This window comes from Bubalus bubalis, chromosome 11 (genome assembly GCF_019923935.1).
Source record: "Bubalus bubalis isolate 160015118507 breed Murrah chromosome 11, NDDB_SH_1, whole genome shotgun sequence".
In the NCBI taxonomy this organism is placed as follows: Eukaryota; Metazoa; Chordata; class Mammalia; order Artiodactyla; family Bovidae; genus Bubalus; species Bubalus bubalis.
Window position 1 is genome coordinate 72,889,365 of NC_059167.1, and position 19,809 is coordinate 72,909,173.

General features: G+C 36.4%; 1 protein-coding gene across 1 annotated transcript in view; it reads left to right on the forward strand.

The window, feature by feature from the left end:
• The first annotated feature begins 524 nt into the window (after nt 1-524).
• AQR (aquarius intron-binding spliceosomal factor) overlaps nt 525-19,809 on the forward strand; it is an 86,176-nt gene continuing 66,891 nt past the window's right edge. Inside the window, exons 1-7 of the mRNA XM_006057191.4 lie at nt 525-811; nt 4,084-4,140; nt 6,239-6,279; nt 9,383-9,418; nt 14,859-14,979; nt 17,052-17,192; nt 18,897-18,965. Of these exons, the coding sequence (XP_006057253.1) occupies nt 737-811; nt 4,084-4,140; nt 6,239-6,279; nt 9,383-9,418; nt 14,859-14,979; nt 17,052-17,192; nt 18,897-18,965 (540 nt within the window). The 5' untranslated portion in view covers nt 525-736. The remainder of the gene's footprint in view (nt 812-4,083; nt 4,141-6,238; nt 6,280-9,382; nt 9,419-14,858; nt 14,980-17,051; nt 17,193-18,896; nt 18,966-19,809) is intronic.

The window sequence follows — 19,809 nt, forward strand, 5'->3', positions numbered from 1 at the left end:
GGCTGCAGTCCATGAGGCCGCAAAGAGTTGGACACGACTGATGCGGCTTAGCACTCATAGTGACAAAAAGATCACTTCTACCCAGTGGATACGAATGGATCGCACAGGAGTAGTAGGAGACTTTTAGGGACACTGGATATGCTTATTATTATGACTTTGGTAATGGCTTTACAGATGTGTGCCTATGAAAAAAAATCAAATTTCACACAATATATGTGCCGTTCATTATAGACTAATTTATATTTCCATGAATCGGTTTAAAAAGTTAAAACCAAAACTTGCCTCCCCGTCTAATTTTTTTTTTTCACTACTACTTTTTTTTTTTTTTTAGGGTTGAAAGAAATCCCAAGTCTCCCTCTTCCTCCCCAACGCTAACAACCTAACCTCCACCAACACCATCTATCAGGCCACTGAGACATCAATCCAGTCTCGCTGGTGTTTTTCTGTCGGTTTCCCACTAGGGGGCAGAAGCGGGAGAGGGCGAAGCTCTTGCTTCTCTAGCTCAGAGCCGACACCTTGCATGCACTTCCGGCCTTGTTGTGTTCCGCTTCCCGAAGAATGTACAAGCTGCGGTACGCCTTCCTAGTGAGACTGTAAACCTTGAGGATATTCTGCCCCGCCGAATTTTTGCATCTCAGAATCAAGCAGCCGCAATCGCCTCTTAGGGGAAGTTCATCAGATTCACCGCTGCTCGGAGCGGTCCTTTCTTTTCCATTGGAGCGGAGAGAGTGCTGCCATGACGGCCCCTGCTCAGCCCAAGAAAATCGTGGCCCCTACGGTGTCCCAGATCAACGCAGAGTTCGTGACCCAGGTGGGCTAGGGCGAGTCTGGTGTGTGTGAAGGGATGAGGACTCTGAGGCCAGGGGGTGGAATTTTCCTCGGGAAGGGAGCACCCAGGAGGCATTTGTTCATCGATCCATTAACTCAAGTCTTTTTACTGAAGTGTATGTGCTGTGTGCCAGCCACCGCACTAGCTCTTGGGGAAACCATGGTTAAAGAGACTCTACCCTGAGGAGTTCACATTCCGGGGGATACAGATACATGAAAAGAAAGCTTTTATGTTAGGGTTTGTCGCTCGAGCGATGAAGTCGCAGAAGGAACACCCCAGTCTACCTGAGACTGGCAAGATTTCGTAGCAGAGGTGATGCTGAACTGAGTGTTGAAGGAGGAATAGGCTTATTCTTATCCTTAGAGTAACCTCGATCTTTGAGCGGAGCGATGAGAGTCAGACAAGAGACTTGCTCCAAATCAATGGGTCTAGGAAGAGCAGTCTCCGACGCTAATACGTGAGTGTTCCTCTAGAACCCGTTACTGTGTTTTATTGTGAACCGCGGTTGGCTTTGAATAGGGAAATACAATCCCCGGTAGCTCTTAGCAGCATTCCTATCCTTATTTGTTGTTTGGGGTATTGACTAACAGTGCAAGTAACTCAAGGTAAAACTTACTACTCACCAACTTCTTTCTTCTCTGTGCCCTGTCTCAGCAGATTTGCCAAGGCAGAAGCATAGGAGTCACTTTGAGTCCTTCTTTTCCTAGCCTGCACTTTGCTACATTCTAAATGTCTCTTAAATCTGTCTGCTTTCTGTGCCCTAAGCCAAGTTTCTATGGCTTTCTTCCTGAACCTAGGTATCGTAACCTGTGTTCCTGTCTTTCCACTTGCTCTCCTCGAGCAAATTTTTCATATTGTTGTCAGAGTGATTTTACCCAAGTACAAATCTGATCACCTCACTTATCTTCTTACAATTTCTAATGAGTTCTAATTGCCCTTAGGATAATGACTGGATTCATCCAACTCATTTTATAGTCCAGCCTGTGCTTATATCCAGTTTTGTCTGTTATTTCCCCTTTTCTAATTGTGTTTTAGCCATACTGAACTGCCCTTAATTGTGCTGTGCTATCTTTCACCTCCTGGCCTTTCAACCTTGTTCCCTCTGCTTAGATTCCTAATCCTCTCCGCTCCTCCCACCCTTTTCTTATATGGTTAATTCATTGTCATCAATCTACATTAATTTGGAGAGGTTTTTGCAGATAACTTAAGACTAGATTGTTATGGTTGTTCAGTCGCTAAGTTCTGTCCAACTCTTTGCAACCCCATGAACTGCAGCACACCAGGCTTCCCTGTCCTTCACTATCTCCCTTTGCTTGAACTCATGTCCAATGAGTCACTGATGCCATCCAACCATCTCATCCTCTGTCATCCCCTTCTCCTCCTGCCTTCAGTCTTTGCCAGCTTTAGAGTCTTCCAGTGAGTCGGCTCTTCGCATCAGGTGGCCAAAGTATTGGAGTTTCAGCTTTAGCATCAGTCCTTCTAGTGAATATTCAAGATTGATTTCCTTTAGGATTGACTGGTTTGATCTCCTTGCTGTTCAAGGGATCTCAAGACTCTTCTCCAGGACCACAATTCAAAAGCAACAGTTCTTAGGCTCTCAGCATTCTTTATGGTCCAACTCACTTCTATACATGACTGCTGGTAAAACCATAGCTTTGACTATACGGACCTTTGTCAGCAAAGTGATGTCTCTGCTTTTTAATATGCTGTTTAGGTTTGTCATAGCTCCAGATTAGAACTCTGTTTTCACATATACTTGAAATTTTGGGTAGAAGTTATTAGTTCCCTCCCCTCAGGGAGCTTACAGTCTAGAGTCAGTAAATGAACAGTGTAGTTTCAGACAGTTATCATTGCTATCAGGAGAATGAAACGGCATTGTGACAGAGCAGGCGGAGTGTATAAGAGCAGTCGGGAAAGTCCTCTCGGAGGTGGTTTTGACCTAAGACCTGAATGCCAAAAAAGGAGCCAGTTGGGGAAGAGCAGGGAGTCCTGGGAGATGCAGTGCAGATGCCTTATGATGTGTATGTAAAGAAGCCAGGAGAGCGAACTTGTGAAAGGAAGGACGGTAGAGATGGGACAGAGAGTATGTAGGGATAGTACCGTTTCCCTGCCCCTCCTCCTCCATTATTTCTGAGCACCTGGTGCACCTGACCAGAGAAGGTGCTTTCTAATGATTATTGAGTGAATGAGTTGTAGAGGTTGAAATTTAGTTATAAAGAAGATCAGATATCTGAATTCTGTGATCTCACTTTTTTAATGATAAGCACTTTTTAGTGATAAAGTATTCTTAAAGTATATACATTGTTTCTTTTGAGACATAGTGCTGTCACTTAATAGACTACTGTTATTGTTGTTTAGTCTCTAAGTCATGTCTGACTCTTTTGTGACCCCATGGACTGAGCCAGCCAGGCTCCTCTGTCCATGGGATTTCCCAGGCAAGAATACTGGAGTGGGTTGCTATTTGCTTCTTCAGGGGATCTTCCTGTCACAAGGATTGAAACCTAGTCTCCTGCATTGGAGCCTTTGGCCATCTGATTCGAAGAACTGACTTATTAGAAAAGACTCTGATGCTGGGAGGGGTTGGGGGCAGGAGGAGAAAGGACGACAGAGGATGAGATGGTTGGATGGCATCACTGACTTGATGGACATGGGTTTGCACAAGCTCCGGGAGTTGGTGATGGACAGGGAGGCCTGGTGTGCTGCAGTCCATGGATTTGCAAAGAATCGGACATGACGGAGTGACTAAACTAACTGACTCCTACATTGGCAGGCAGATTTTTTACCACTGAGCCAGCAAAGAAGCCCTCCTGAGTGTGGTAATCACTTAAAGATTTATTGTTTTGCAGATCAACATTCCTGAGGACTTTGAATCTGGTGTTTAGTACTGGCTCACTTGTTAACATTTTATTGTGGGCAGCTCATTTAATTTTTCTAAACCTGGGTTTCCTTAGCTCTATGCTGAAGATGTTTGACTGTGGTTATTAACTTTCCCCTAGGGGTAATTAGAAAAGTATGTTTTGTTTTGTTTTTAAAATCACAGTAGCAGGTTGCCATGCAGGGCATTACTGACATTCAGTGGATTGTGGCCAAAGATGCTAACTGATCTACAAGCCCATGTAATCCCCTTAGTAGGTAAATGACTCTTATCTAACGTGGCTCTGTGCCAGAAGTGCTTGTTACTGAATGATCTTGGTCTTTTAGCTCTACAGCCGTATGAATATATGACTTACTATTTATACTGTTTACTTTTGCAGTTAGCATGTAAATATTGGGCACCCCATATCAAGAAAAAGTCACCCTTTGATATAAAGGTAAGTATTTTTGATTTGCAGTATCCTTTATGAATAAGTATGCTCTTTGTATCTTTTTCAAGAGCTGATTCATCAAAAGGTTTTCACTTTTTTTTAAAGTTAAAATGAATGGTTTTCTAAACTAATGATTGCTCATAAGAGAAAATTTGAGAAATACAGAGGCTACACATAAGAGAATAAAAGGTCATTTCTCAGTGATAACCTCTACTATCATATGTTGTGTTTCCTTTAAGCTTTTTAAAAAGTGTGTGTGGATTTTCCTGTTCATAGATTCTTAGATTGTTTTTGATCTATCATTATTAGATAACCATGTAATGAATATCTTTGTAAATATACAGCAGTTTTCCTACAGTTTTTTTGACAGTTCACCTAGGATAGAATCTATTGTTTTCTGGTTGACGAACTTCAATAAAGATATGTAGTAATGGTGGAAGAGGGGTGACTTGTTTAGTGTAGAGGATCAGATGAGTGGGGCCAGTCATATTCAGTTAGAGAATGGACTTAGGATTCACGTGACACAGTTTAGAATAATTGAAAAGAAAAAAAGCCTAAACATAAGATTAATTCTTACTGAAATCGTTTCTTAAAAAGAGGTCCTTACATGAAATAGAGCTGACATATGGCATGCCACTTAATGTGTAGTAAAGACTGATATAAAGCTTTGCCATTATAAATTGAATTGTGATACTTTAGGCTCTCTTAGTGAAACTGAACCCCAAATTTCTTATTATATGAGCTTAAATGTTTTATCTATAAATATATTTGTTTTGCCAGCAATCCTATTTTATTCATTAGGAAGATAATAAACTTGACATACATTAGTTACTCTTAATTGTTGGCCAGGTTGCTTTATCTTACTTTATGTTGTTTGTGTAGGTTGGGTCTGGGGGTTCCTAGAGTCACTTTTAATTGACAACAAAATTATCTTGATGACTACTAGAGTTGAACCTAATTAGATCAAGATTTTTAGAGATTAAATTTATATTCAGATCATTTTAGTTAATACTAGAGATAATTCTAGATGAAGCTATGTATGCCTATTTAGAAAAATTTTATTTTAACTTGGTATTTAAAGAAAATTATACCCTTCATTTTATTATTTTTTAATAATTTAGATTTTGATAGAAAGCAGAAAAAAACAGAAATTTCATATAAATTCAAGATTTGCTTGCCTCATTATCTTCCTGCCTTTGCCACCCACAAACATTTATTTGACAGATATACTCTGAGCAATTAAAAGATATCATAGTTACCATAAAATTATATTATACCGTGTTAAAGCACTTTATAATTTTAACTTTTTTTAAAACTACTCTTATCACTAGTACTACTATTACTTCTACTACTGTTAACTATTATTAAAGGCTCACCATATGCAAGGACCTGGGCTGAATTCTTTATGTGTGTTGTCTTTTAGCAAACTCATGGGGCTCTTAATAGTATAATTAGATCCTTTTTGTATACTGGGAAACAGCCTTAGAGCAGTCAGGCACTTGCAGAGGTTGTAGCCGTCAGTAGTGAAGGTGGCTGGTTTGAATCAGGCTTCCAACTCCAGAACCTGAATTCTTAGGGATTATACCATTTTACTCCCCGCCCCCCCTTGTCCCTGCCCCCAACCCAAGTAAATGGAAATCTGAGGTTTTATCATGCATTTGGAAAACAGAATGGTGTTTGTTTCTGTTATTTCTTTGTGCTTTCAGTTTGCTTTCTGATTTTTGAAAACACATTGTTAAAACTCTTAGATGAAGCCTGCTAACATTTAGTATACCTTGTTAAAACTAGGTTTTAAAAATTATCCTGATCTTGTGAGTTTTTGTTTTCCCTAGAAGTGAAATAAATACATCATTTTAATAATTATTTCTATAATTATTTTTATGTAGACATATTTATTTTTTCTACTATTTTGCTTTCTTGTTATTTTACATTTTGAGGAATATAATGGGATTATAAAAAATATCTCTGAAGTATTAGTTCACTAGCAGTAATATTTGATAGCTTTCCTAAACAACTTGTTTTGTGTAATCTCAGTAACTGAAAACTCTCAGAGTCTGAAAAAAATTATTTGAGACATTAAACATTTTTATATTTTTAACAACAGGTGATTGAAGATATATATGAGAAAGAAATTGTCAAATCAAGGTAGGAATGAGTTTAATTTTTATACATAGGAATTAGATGTTTCTAACTTGGATCTCAGCGTCTAAACTAAATGTAATTATAAACTTGGAACTTTCTTTTCTTTCTTGATTTGGTCATCAAGGAGATGGTAGCTAGAAAAATTACATCTAGCTGCTGAAGAGTCATAAGATATTTCTTTGCCTTGTAATTTTTGACTCAGATTAGAGAGATTAAGTTCTTTAGGGTTTATTTTCTTTTTGAAGGAATGTGAGGAAGACTAAGCATAAGAGATTTTAAAATTTCAGTTCAGTTAATACTAATTTTCTTACCATTTTCTGATAAATCTTTTCAAAAGATTATTTAAAAATTGGAAAAGTAAACATAATGATAATTAAATACCAAACAAAGAAGTATTTTGTACAAGCTATATATGTAATAAAAAATTATTTTGAACAATACACAGAAGGGGATAAGTTTCAGTAAATCTTCTTCCCTGACCCTTAACCCTCAGTGTCTTTATTTATATATACACCTGTTCCAGTTCCCTACCCCTGTGATTTTTTAAAAACTGTGTCTTGGACATTTTTCCCTATTTGCACCTGTAGACATATATGCCCAATCAGTATTTTAAAAGGTAATTGACTAACCGTTTTAGTATGAAATGGAAACATTCATGTTATGAATGTCATAGAAATTATAAAATGGCAGATTTTATTTTTTTCATGTGTTCCATGAAATTAGGAGGTGAATTTTGCTAAATATTATAAACACAGTGTCAAAATAAGAGGTTAGTTGTTTTGTTTTAATGATTGATTTTTGAGCCTGATTGATTCTAGAGCCTTTGGTCCTAAGAGGACCAAAGACCATGTTAAGGTTTGTTTGTTTTAAATTTGAAGAGCAGTAGGAAACCAGCAAAGCCTGATGGTGATATTTTAAAAATGCCCCCTGTTGGAGGGGGCAAGAGGCAGGAAGTTAGCTAGGTGAATATTGTTGTAGTCTGGTTAAAGATCATAATGGCATGGGTTAGCATGGGAAGTTGAGATACAGAGGAGTTACCAGTTTGAGAGAGAGGGAAGTGAAGAGATGGTTGGTGGCTGGATGTGATGAGTGTTGGGAGGGAGGAATCGAGGATGACTCCACAAAGTTTTTGGCCAAGATAGTCAGGTGATTAGGTGCCATTCCTGACTTTTGCTGTTGTTGGTGATGGGATTGGGTATAGAAATGTTGAATTCTAGCTACTAAAGAGCCTTATAGATGTAGAATAAGCAGTTAGGTATCTAGGTGTAGAGTTAATGAATAGAGGACTTGGTTGAGCCTACTTTGAGCACCAGCCACCATTCTAGTGCTAGGGGTACATCAGTGAACATGGCAGGTAAAGTCTCATGTTAACTCGTGGAGCTTATGTTCTAATTCTTACCTAGACAGATAACACATGCAGATGTAGCATCAGCAGGTCATGAGTGCTATAAATTAAAGTGGGATTAGGGTACAGCGACAAAGACTGCTACTTTAGGTTGAATGATCGGGCAGTAGTCCTCCCTTAAGGTGTATCACATGTGAGCCGACACGTTAACTATTATCTTCCTTTTATGGATGAGAAAACTGAGGTAGAGAGAAGTTAAGTAACTAGCCCAAGGTATTTTACCATAGGTAGATGAAGAGGCTGCTCCAGTTATTATATCCTTGTTCTCTGGCTCTTATCCAATACTCTGTTCTTAAATAGGACAGGGTTCAATTGCTCTTTAGGACTCTCTTAACCCATACACTGTGATTTAATTGTTAATCCAATTATGAATCCATCCAAGTGATTTTTATACGGAAGAAAAAAGGATAACTTATAGAGCGGTTTACTTTTGCCAATGTTTAGATTTCTTTTCATTAAAAATGTTTAATCCTCTTTACAATGAAATTAACAGATAGTGCATAAAATGTACAGAAATGTATAGCCTTCTGAATTTTACCACCACCAATGTGGAAAAAAAACCAACACCAACATTGTCAGCATCCTAGAAACCCTTGTATGGCCCTTTGCTTTACCATTTAAATATGGAAGTATGCAAACATGAATACTGTAGTTTAATTTTGCTTGGTTTTAAACTTTAAAAAAAAAAATGGAACCACATAATGTGTACTCTTTTGTGCTGGCTTCCTTTGTTCACAGATGTTATTTGAGTTTTTCATCTGTGTAACAATCAATCTGGAGTAGATAGCTCAGAAGTTCATGTCAAGTCCTTGTCAGCCTTTTAACAAACTTTGTATAAGTAATATTTGTTATTATTACTTGTAACTTTTCGTCCTTTAAAGATTTTCTGGCATGTCTAGTCTCTAGACCCATTTTTATATCTTATATATATATAGTATTAGTTAAGCTCTTTACCTGTCTCAGCAAGTTTAATTTGCAAAACTGGAAGCTTATATCTAGTGGCATGGTTCTGGTCTGGTTTCTTTATTTCTAATATACAAAATGATAAAGCTAAATTAGTGGACATTTGAACCTACCTTTGCAGAGATACCCTAACTACAGGATCATTTATCCATATAAAACAAACACTTCTGTTTCTTAAAGTATATACAGAAATATCTGATACTGTCTCTACAATTTTCTAATATTTTAGACTTAATATCAAGACTACATGACATGCCTGTAATACAAATACGTGTCCCTTATATAGGAAGGCAGGCATGACTTCAGCAGAATGTTTCCATTTGATCATTATTAAATGAAAGAAGATTAGTGCTTAAGAAATTGAGGCAGACTAGCTTTTGGCAATGGTGATCCAATAATATTGGTGATCCAATATTATGAATATTGATGAGCACTTGTGTTTTGATTAAATCTACTCGGCTTATTAGTTTGTGTGTTATATCTTTGTATGTCATGGTGCTAATTGTGTTTGTTATATGAATAGGATATAATTCTTCTTAGATAGTTTTTAAAAATAAATAAACTGAACAAAATAAAATATAAAAGCAAAATTTGCTTTCTCCAATGTTTTATTGGATATAATTATTCTGCTGTGTAAGTCAGTATTATAACAAGATTCCAGAATACATCTGTATTAGTAACTCAGAAATGTTATATTCCCTATTTAAATATTTTTACTATTGACTTTTATATTTTTAGGTTTGCTATCAGAAAGATAATGCTCTTGGAATTTAGGTGAGTTAAAAGACTTTACTTTGATGAAGTTAAAGATGACAACATGACTTAACTTTTAACTAGGTTTTCTGTACACTTCTGTGAGTTGGTAAGAAAATAATTACTATAGACTTTTCAAGGTTTATATTTTTGTGTTTGGCTTATTTTGGAATATGTGTATGATGTCTTTTATTTTTAAGGATGTTGTTCCATTGTTAGTGTAACTGAATTTTGAATTGTTTCTCACTAATTAAGATAGTGTGTGCTGAGCAATTTCTGAACTCTTACTTGGTTCCTGTAGTTACAATGGAAGTAAACTGGAATGTATTTTATAGCCATTTTTTTCCTTCCAAGCTTATTTATTATGACCAAACCAACCTTGTCCTGACCTAAACCACTTAAAGATATTTCAGGCAGAAGAGGATATGCAATTTTTAGATTATAATTTAGATTATATTACAGCTAGGTATGGTCAGTAGACTGGAAGTAAAAGCCAAGATTGTTGTTGATGATAGTAGTATTTGTCATTTATTGAACCTTATGCTAGACATAATGTTAAACATTTTATATATAGAACAATCATAGTAATCCTGCAAAAAGTCACTATACTTTCCATATAGTGAAGGAAAAAAACTGAGATCAGAGCAGTTAAGTAATTTGTTCAAGATAATGCATTTAAGTAATTGGTGGAGCTAGGATGCCAGTGTCTTATGCCAAAGCTCATGGTTTTTCCACTTCTCCACCCTCCCTTGAGGTATAGTCTGCATCAGAAGTCAGTCTCTGTTTTAATGACTGTAACTCCAGGAGATAGTGAAAGACAGGGAAGCCTGACGTGCTGCAGTCCAGGGGTTGCAGAGTCAGACATTACTTAGAGACTGAAAAACAACAACTCCCTTCATAAACTGATTTGATCCTCACAAAAATGGCATAAGACTAGCGATCACTTCAAGAAAATTAGAGATACCAAGGGAACATTTCATGCAAAGATGGGAACAATAAAGGACAGAAATGGTATGGGCCTAACAGAAGCAGAAGATATTAAGAAGAGGTGGCAAGAATACACAGAAGAACTATACAAAACATGTCTTCACGACCCAGGTAATCATGATGGTATGATCACTCACCTAGAGCCAGACATCCTGGAATGTGAAGTCAAGTGGGCCTTAGGAAGCATCACTATGAACAAAGCTAGTGGAGGTGATGGAATTCCAGTTGAGCTATTTCAAATCCTGAAAGATGATGCTGTGAAAGTGCTGCACTCAATATGCCAGCAAATTTGGAAAACTCAGCAGTGGCCATGGGACTGGAAAGGTCAGTTTTCATTCCAATCCCAAAGAAAGGCAATGCCAAAGAATGCTCAAACTACCACACAATTGCACTCACCTCAAAATTAAGGTGAGTAAAGTAAGCTAGTAAAGTAATGCTCAAAATTCTCCAAGCCAAGCTTCAACAGTATGTGAACCATGAACTTCCAGATGTTCAAGTGGAATTTAGAAAAGGCAGAGGAACCAGAGATCAAATTGCCAACATCTGTTGGATCATCGAAAAAGCAAGAGAGTTCCAGAAAAACATCTGCTTCCACTTTATTGACTGTGCCAAAGCCTTTGACTGTGTGGATCACAACAAACTGTGGAAAATTCTTCAAGAGACAGGAATACCAGACCACCTGACCTGCCTCCTGAGAACTCTGTATGCAGGTCAGGAAGCAACAGTTAGAACTGGACATGGAACAACAGACTGGTTCCAAATCGGGAAAGGAGTATGTCAAGGCTGTATCTTGTCACCCTGCTTATTTAACTTATATGCAAAGTACATCATGAGACCTGCTGGACTGGATGAAGCACAAGCTAAAATCAGAAAGATTGCCAGGAGAAATATCAATAACCTCAGATATGCAGATGACACCACTCTTATGGCAGAAAGTGAAGAAGAACTAAAGAGCCTCTTGATGAAAGTGAAAGAGGAGAGTGAAAAAGTTGGCTTAAAGTTCAACATCCAGAAAACTAAGATCATGGCATCCAGTCCCATCACTTCATGGCAAATAGATGGGGAAACAGTGGAAATAGTAAGAGACTTTATTTTTTTGGGCTCCAAAATCACTGCAGATGGTGACTGCGGCAATGAAATTAAAAGACGCTTACTCCTTGGAAGAAAAGTTATGACCAGCCTAGACAGCATAAAGCAGAAACACTACTTTGCCAACAAGGGTCCATCTAGTCAAGGCTGTGGTTTTTCCAGTGGTCATGTATGGATGTGTGAGTTGGACTGTGAAGAAAGCCGAGTGCCGAATAATTGATGCTTTTGAACAGTGGTGTTGGAGAAGACTCTTGAGAGTCCCTTGGACTGCAAGGAGATCCAACCAGTCCATCCTAAAGGAGATCAGTCCTGAATATTCATTGGAAGGACTGATGCTGAAGCTAAAACTCCAATATTTGTCCACCTGATGCAAAGAACTGACTCATTTGAAAAGACCCTGATGCTGAGAAAGATTGAAAGTGAGAGGAGAAGGGGACAACAGAGGATGAGATGGCTGGATGGCATCACCAACTCAATGGACATGAGTTTGGGTAAACTCTGGGAGTTGGTGATGGACAGGGAGGTCTGGCGTACTGCACTCCATGGGGTTGCGAAGAGTCAGACACGACTGAGCGACTGAACTGATCTGAACTGAGCTGAGGTGTTCTTATTATTGCAGAGAAAAATTGAAGTTTGTAGCTATAAATTAACTAGTAAGTGAAGTGCCTGCTATATCTTAAGAACTGTATTGTTATTAAATACTTGATATCATTTAATCCTCATAACAATTCCAATAAGATCTTCCTTATATTAATAGAGAGCACTTAGGCTAGAAACTGGATCCATATGACCCTTAGATTAATACACTTTTTCATCACACTTTTTCTTCATCTTTCAAGAAGAACAATAAAAATCAAGTGGATGCTGTTATACAGTTAGGATAAAACCAGAGTTCTATGGTCCTCGCAAATATCAGATACCAGGAGAATTGCAAGAACTAAAGGGGAAAGCAGCAGAACATATTTAAGGCACCAATGACAGTGAAAGATCTTTAATAACTGATAAAGTGGGTCATTACCTTCCAGGAACTTTTATGTAATTTCTTGGTGAAAATGCCATTTTCTCTGTGCCAGCCTCCAGACACAATAATTCTCAAGTTTGTAGTAGAGATAATTGATGGTCTCTTGCTAGAGTGGAAAGTGAGATGGCATGGAGAAAGTTTCTAGGTATAGGAAAGTGAACTGAATCTTGAGAAAACTCATCAGAGGGGCATGTTATTATATAGATTACATTTGCTGCAATTGCCAAAATAGAATCAGGGAATTAGTGAACAGTCCTTAAATTTGGTTTAAAGAGATCTAGTTTGGAGTGTGGTCTGTATCATCTATATATCACAGAGCTAAGTCCATCATCTTGGGCAGATCATTGACTCTCATATTCTCAGATTCCTTATCTGAAAAATGTAAAGAATAGGTTTGGAGTTCACTGTGTAATCAGATAATACCCATGATATTACTGTTAAAAAAATGTGGCAAGCCAATGATATCTGTGGGGCATCTGGCAGAATCAAACATAAAGATACTCTGAAATGATATGTATTCCATCTAGACTGCCAAAAAAAAAAAAAAAATCCTACAGCTAAAACCTTGATGAATGTGCGTCCAGACTCTCAAATTACAGGGCACATTACAGCAAGATTTAGTTGAAGCAACAAAGAGCAGAATTACATACTCCTCAGAAAACCACAGGTAATTAAATAATATATATACTGTCAAATCATGTTTAAAATTAATATGAGTATAAAAGAAGAAATAGAATATGTGAATAGAAACAAGACACTAAAAATGGACAGGTTTGGGGGAAAATGAAAATTACAGTCATTGAAATTAAAAAACTCAGTGGTTAAGTTGAATAGATTAGACACAGCTAAAGAGGGAATTAGTGAATGGGGATTTAGAGCTGAGAAAATTAACAAATAATAGAAGCATACAAGGCAGTTAAGAGATATAGAGGGTAGAATGAGAAGGTCCATTAGAAGAGATTTAGGGAAAATGAGGGAGTGGCAATTTAGAAGAGGTGATGGTTAAGAATTTTCTGCAGTTAAGATATGAGTCTGTAAGATTCAGAAAGTATATTTAGCAAGCTGTGAACACAGCAACAGTGACAAAAATCTTAAAATCTACTAGAGGAAAAACGATTACTCAGAGGAAGAAGAACAAATTGATTGTAGACTTCACAATTGCAATAATAGAAAAGATAGTAGAATGAGTCTAGTAAATAGAAAAATAGACTTATCAACCAAGAAAGAATTCTATCACCAGCTAAACTGCATGAAATAAACAGAGTTCAGACAGATTCATACTAACAGACTTGCTAGCAGAAGTTCTGAAGGGCATAATTTAGGGAAGAGGAATTTAAACTTGTAAACATAGAATGATACGAAGTTTCATGCATTTACTATATGAAAGAGTAGTTATAACTTGGAGCCTTTTGGCAGTTATTTAGGATAAAATATTATTTACCAGTTTCCTAGGCTCTTGCAAACTAAGTAAGAATGATTCCTAAAGATAGACCCATGGAAATATCAACATGAGGAGACCTTTGAATCTTAAGAGGAAGTAGAAAAATTCTGTGTTACAGCGCAGTCCAAAATGCACAAGTGTGTGTGTACACCTGTGCTTGCATGCGTGTGTACATGAAGACGCAAGTGAAAAGTTACATTGAAAAGTTATACATGTGGAGTGGTTTAAAATAGAAACTAGTTCTGTGTTCTACATTAGTGCTTGAGAGGATTTTACAGCCCACAACAGTAATTGATGTTTATAACTACTCTGAACAAGAAATGGTTAAGTTTTGTTTTGAAAATCAGAATTACTTAGTTTAGAATGTTTTCACCGGTCTTAAATAAGAATTTTGGCATTTTGAAGAGAAAATGCCAGTTACCTTGAAAACTGACGTATGTTAAATGCCTTGTAAATTAAGTAACAAATCCTCTTTTTGAGTAAGTCTTTTTCTTAGTTTTCAGAAATCATTTGGTCCTGATATGAATTTGTGTTAATTTCTCAGTTACTTTTGTCTGTGAAGCTGTCCATCATATGATTTTAGAGCTGATAATTTTTGTCAGATATTTTTGTTTTTTACTCTGTGAAGCACCTTAGATAAGGAAATATCAAGTGCTCTAATGGTGATAATTATATATGTCAGTAATCTTTGAAATCTTTGTTTTCCTACTTTGAAAGTATAAAACTCTCCTTCTCCAGAGCTATATTTGCTACATATGTTTCCAATAGTAGGACTGACCTACATTATAGATTAATTTGTGAAGGGCTCTCAGACTATCAATACAGATTTCAAAAAGTTGTAAGTAATTAGACTTTTTCAGGAGAGTGATATAATGAGATGGTAGTAAATAATGAAATATTCTATGCCTTTTTATTCTTCATAGCCAGTATCTTGAAAATTACCTCTGGATGAATTATTCTCCAGAAGTGTCCAGCAAAGCCTATTTAATGTCAATCTGCTGTATGGTGAATGAAAAATTCAGAGAAAATGTCCCTGCATGGGAGGTAACAGATTTAAATTACTTTATAGCTTTCTTACTGTGCTCACTTAAGCTGTTACAAAGTAACTTTTTTACTGATAATATTTTTAGAACAAAACTTTATCCAAAAATAAAGTAAATATTGAGAAAAAGAATGGATGTATGAAAAATGCTGGGTTGGCCAAAAAGCTTGTTCAGGTCTTTCCTAAGATGGTATGGAAAAAGCCAAACAAACTTTTCGGCCACTCAATGATATTTCTTTTGGTTTCAGTTCTTTCTTTAATATGCTGTGAATTGAAAAATTATGAATGTGAAATTATTTTTCTCCTTTGTGCTTAAAACAAAGAATGGCATGTATTATAAAGACTTTTATAAAGACTTTTACATCAGATAAAGTATATTTTATATTAAGTAGCTCAAAGAGTCGGACATGACTGAGCAACTGAACTGAGCTCAAATACATAATGTTCAATGAGATAATATTTTTCAGTGCCTTGTTTCACAACAGAGTATGTGTTTATAGTTTTACCAGAGTAAAGTAGTATGTCTAAAGTCAAGACAGGTGCTTATATTGTAATTTCAGTCTTCTCTTTATCTGATTTGGGATCTGTTTTCTCTTTTGAAATTTATAATTGACATTTTCTCTTTGGCTACTATAACAGAGCCTTGATCAGCTAACAGAGGTCCAAAATCTAGGTTTTCTTTGGCCATTATGAAATGGTCAGCTCATCAAAAGAGTTCCTTCCCCTCAATCATACTTCTTTAAGTGAAGGAAAGCCATGTATACTTGCCATCTCTTTTGAGGGGATGGTCTCCAAAATGAAAAGGTGTTAGCATTCTTTAAGATAAAACCATGGACCCTCAAATATTCATTAGTACCTTCGTATAAGGGCCTTGTGTCTTATTGAGAAATCTTGGAGGTTTCTTAAAGTTGCTTTGAACTGCCAGAGGAAGGGAGAGGGACAGCAGAGAATGACTTCATCAGTTTTCATGTTATAAAGACCACTTTGGTGATTAGAGTTGATACAGATACAGAGAAGAGCTTACACACAGATTTGGGAAGTAAAATTGATTGGATTTGATAATTGAAGTAGCTTGAGGGAGGGGATATTATTTTCAGTAACCTTCCAGGTTTGGGCAACTGAGTGTAAAAGATGAGAGGTGCCTCTTACCAAGATAGGTCGAAGAGGGTTGAGGAATACTTTGGCGGGTACAAAATTGTTGAATTGGGTTTTGGACTTTCTGAGTTTAAGTTGCTTTTGGACTATCTAGATGTAATTGTAGTAGACAAAGCAATCTAAGGACTGAATAAATCTGGACTGATGATGTGTCTATAGAATCATTAGCATATGGTAGTTGAAGTAATGGGAGAGGGAGATGAAGAATGAGGCTAGATGCCCAGGGACACTGCCTTGTAAAGTGACAAAGAAGAGAAAACCTTCACATCAAAAAGGAGTTGAGGGTTGTAAGCGTCCTTAGAACTTGACAGCTGTAACAGCGTCAGGGGAGTGCTGTACATGGAAACTTGTTTTAGAGAAGTAAGTGAAAACAGCTAGTGTAGGTCATACATTTGGAGCACTTGCCTATGAAAGAAAAGGGAGCTAAGAGAAAGGTGGGGAGGTAGATCACAGAGAAGCTTGAGTATGTTTACATTATTTACCTTTTCTTTTTAAAACATTATTTGTATATTAAGAGTAAAGAGATAATATAAAGGCAAGGGTGTCTTTGAGATTAAATAGAATAGGAAGACTTCCATTTTTGCTAAAGATGTTTCTTTGTTTAAATTAAAAGAATTAAAACACTTTAGATCCTTAATAAAAAAACAAATCCTAAGCTAATTACCAGCCTAATACTTGAAGAAAAAATGAAGGAATCAAAGCCATTATTTTATTAGCTGAAAATTTCTGCAACTCTCACATTGTCCTACCAGAAATCTCTATTTGACTTGCTACAGTGAATTTTAAGTAAGCAAGTAATCTTTTTGTAATTACTATGTTTGGTTAATAGACTCCTAAAAAGTCTGCCAGTGTTTGCTTACAGGAGAAAAAGAGGTGAGCAAGCCATTTCAAAATGAATTTTTATTCTTTCTCTTTTCAGACTTTTAAGAAGAAGCCAGATCACTTCCCATTCTTTTTCAAGTGCATCTTGAAAGCAGCATTAGCTGAAACTGATGGTGAATTTTCACTCCATGAACAGACAGTCTTACTGCTTTTTCTTGACCACTGCTTCAATAGTTTGGTAATTTTACTTTATCTTTGGGGAGAATGTTCAAATTTTCTTATTCTTTTAAGTTGACTGTAAATGAGATGAGCTCTAGAGCCAACTCCTCATAGTAGTGGATAATGAGGACAATGCTAACATTTCAGCCCCTTCTTGGGAAAATCATCTTGTAGGATCTGTTTGCTTTTTAATAGATTTGGACTTGATCCCTTCTTTTTTATATCTAGCTTCTAAGTAAAATAATAAGAATTGAAATTCTCCAAATATAGAGCAGCAAAGAGTCTGTTAACATGAACATTAAGTAATGAGATCAGTATCATAAACTATGCACAGGGACATAGCTTCATTACTTCTCAGTCATACCTCATATATAACCCGGCAGGTCTTGTTTTGAGTTGACTGTTTAGGGGTGATTATGGATGATCTTTCAAAATCTCTTGGGTTGCGTATGATACATTTTTAATTCTTCGTAAGATTATGCTCTAAAAAATAAACATTTATAGTAATTAATATTTCATGTGTACTTCTCTCCTGTGGTTATCTGAAGGTATTTATCTTTAAATAAATAGGTATACACATATATATAAATAGGTATATATATATATAGGTGCTCCTGAATTGATAGTGCATTTAGACCCATGCAGGAGAATGCATGAGGTTCTTTCTTACCCTGAAAACAGTGTTGATAGATGGATGTTTCCATGTAGTACTTCACATGGGTCTCTTTAACATTTATTAAATTCAACAAAGCAAATATAAATAGATGTGATTCCTTGTCAGAAATGGAACAAAACCAAGATTTAATTAGTATTGGTAGTTTGGTGCTAGTTTAATTAACTTAAAAGCTAGCTTATTATTGGTACTTTTTTTCAGTTTACCACCAGTATTCATTATTTAAGAGGTAGTTACGCTCTAAAAAATAGCTGTGAACACAGAATTAGCTAAAACTGAACCACTGCTCTTAGGGAAAATACAGAGATAGTTTCATGCAAGCCTCTGGTCACATTTTCATCAGGCGATCGATGTATAGCCTTGTTTTATGTGTTTCTGTTTAAAGTCACTTTATATATATTGTTGATTTGTTAACGTTGAACTTGTGACCAACAGTGCTGTAACTTACGTCTGAACAAACTTACCTAACACACAGTATTTTCTCTTTAAGGCACATCACAGCCTTCTTTCACCTGGGAACACTGAACAGCACTGAAGCCCTGTGCTTAGGGCCATTTTTAATAGCAAAATCACCAGCAAAACTCACAATATTGTGAGAAAGTAGCACGTCAGTGTTCTTGCCTGGAGAATCCCAGGGATGGCGGAGCCTGCTGGGCTGCCGTCTATGGGGTCGCACAGAGTCGGACACGACTGAAGTGACTTAGCAGCAGCAGCAGCACTAAATAGACCAAAAAGAGATGCTAGTGTAAGAGAGCTGAAGCAAGAAGGCAGAGCCCACCTTGTCTGACCTCAGCTCTAAACGTGTGTGTTGGGCAGTTCACACTTGGCTCTGCTCTGTGCTGTCACTGAATGACAGTGGAAGCATTGGGAGTATTGAACTGAGGGCTGCAAATACATTCTGCAAGTTGATGAAATCACAGATATGGAATTTGAAAATCATGAGGCTTAGCTTTATCTCTTTAAAAAATGGATTGAACTTCTTAATAATAAAAAAATCATTAATTTGAAAGAATTGATGGCATATTTTCCCCTCATGACTGTTTTAAACAGGAAGTAGACTTGATACGGAGTCAAGTACAGCAGCTTATCTCTCTCCCGATGTGGATGGGCTTACAGCCTGTAAGTATCTCAGTTCAGAAACTTACATGTATTTGTAAGTGGAATATGTGGTTTTAGATGGTGTAGCTTTGATATGGATTAAAATGACAGTTAAAAATCCCCCACCAAATTTTTCTAATTTACTACGCATTAACTAATCATAGGTGTAGTTTTTTTCAGTTTTAAAGCTTTTATGTGTAAGCCAATAAATGTTTCTCCTAATGTTATTATTTTAAGGTGAAATAAGGTAATATCTATTGAGCTCATAAAGGGAGTTAATTTAGTAAAATATTATTATTCATAGGTATGTCTCTGGATGAGACTAAATACAGACTTGAATTTTTAATTTTCCTTGAATGGAACGTACATACAGCTATAGGAGAACATCTGAATTATGTTTAATATTAACAACTTCATTTTTTCTGTCAAAGTCTTATTGGATAATATGGTCGAGTATCAAAGCCAAATTAACAGATTTTAGGGAGTAAAGTTAAAACTATCAGATTTCTATATAATACTGTATTCAGAATTTCATTTCCTGCACGTGGGTGGTTTTGCAGACATTCAGATATGCAAGCTTATTCATAGGTACCAGTTGATGAAGGTTAAAACAGGCACCTATAAATAATTATTACCAAGTTAAAAACCGATAAGTGCCATGAGAAAGAGTGGTGGTATGGACATTTCCTTATTATGATAGCTGTTTTATATGCATTGTTTCAGACTGACTTTTGAACTTTAAATGTTAATGCCCATATTTTTCAAATTGAAGTCCTGAATTTTAGAAATAAGAAAGAAAATTTAGAAATAAGAAAGAAAATTTATTACTGAGCTTAAAATCTTAACGAGAAATTTCTTTTGTCTT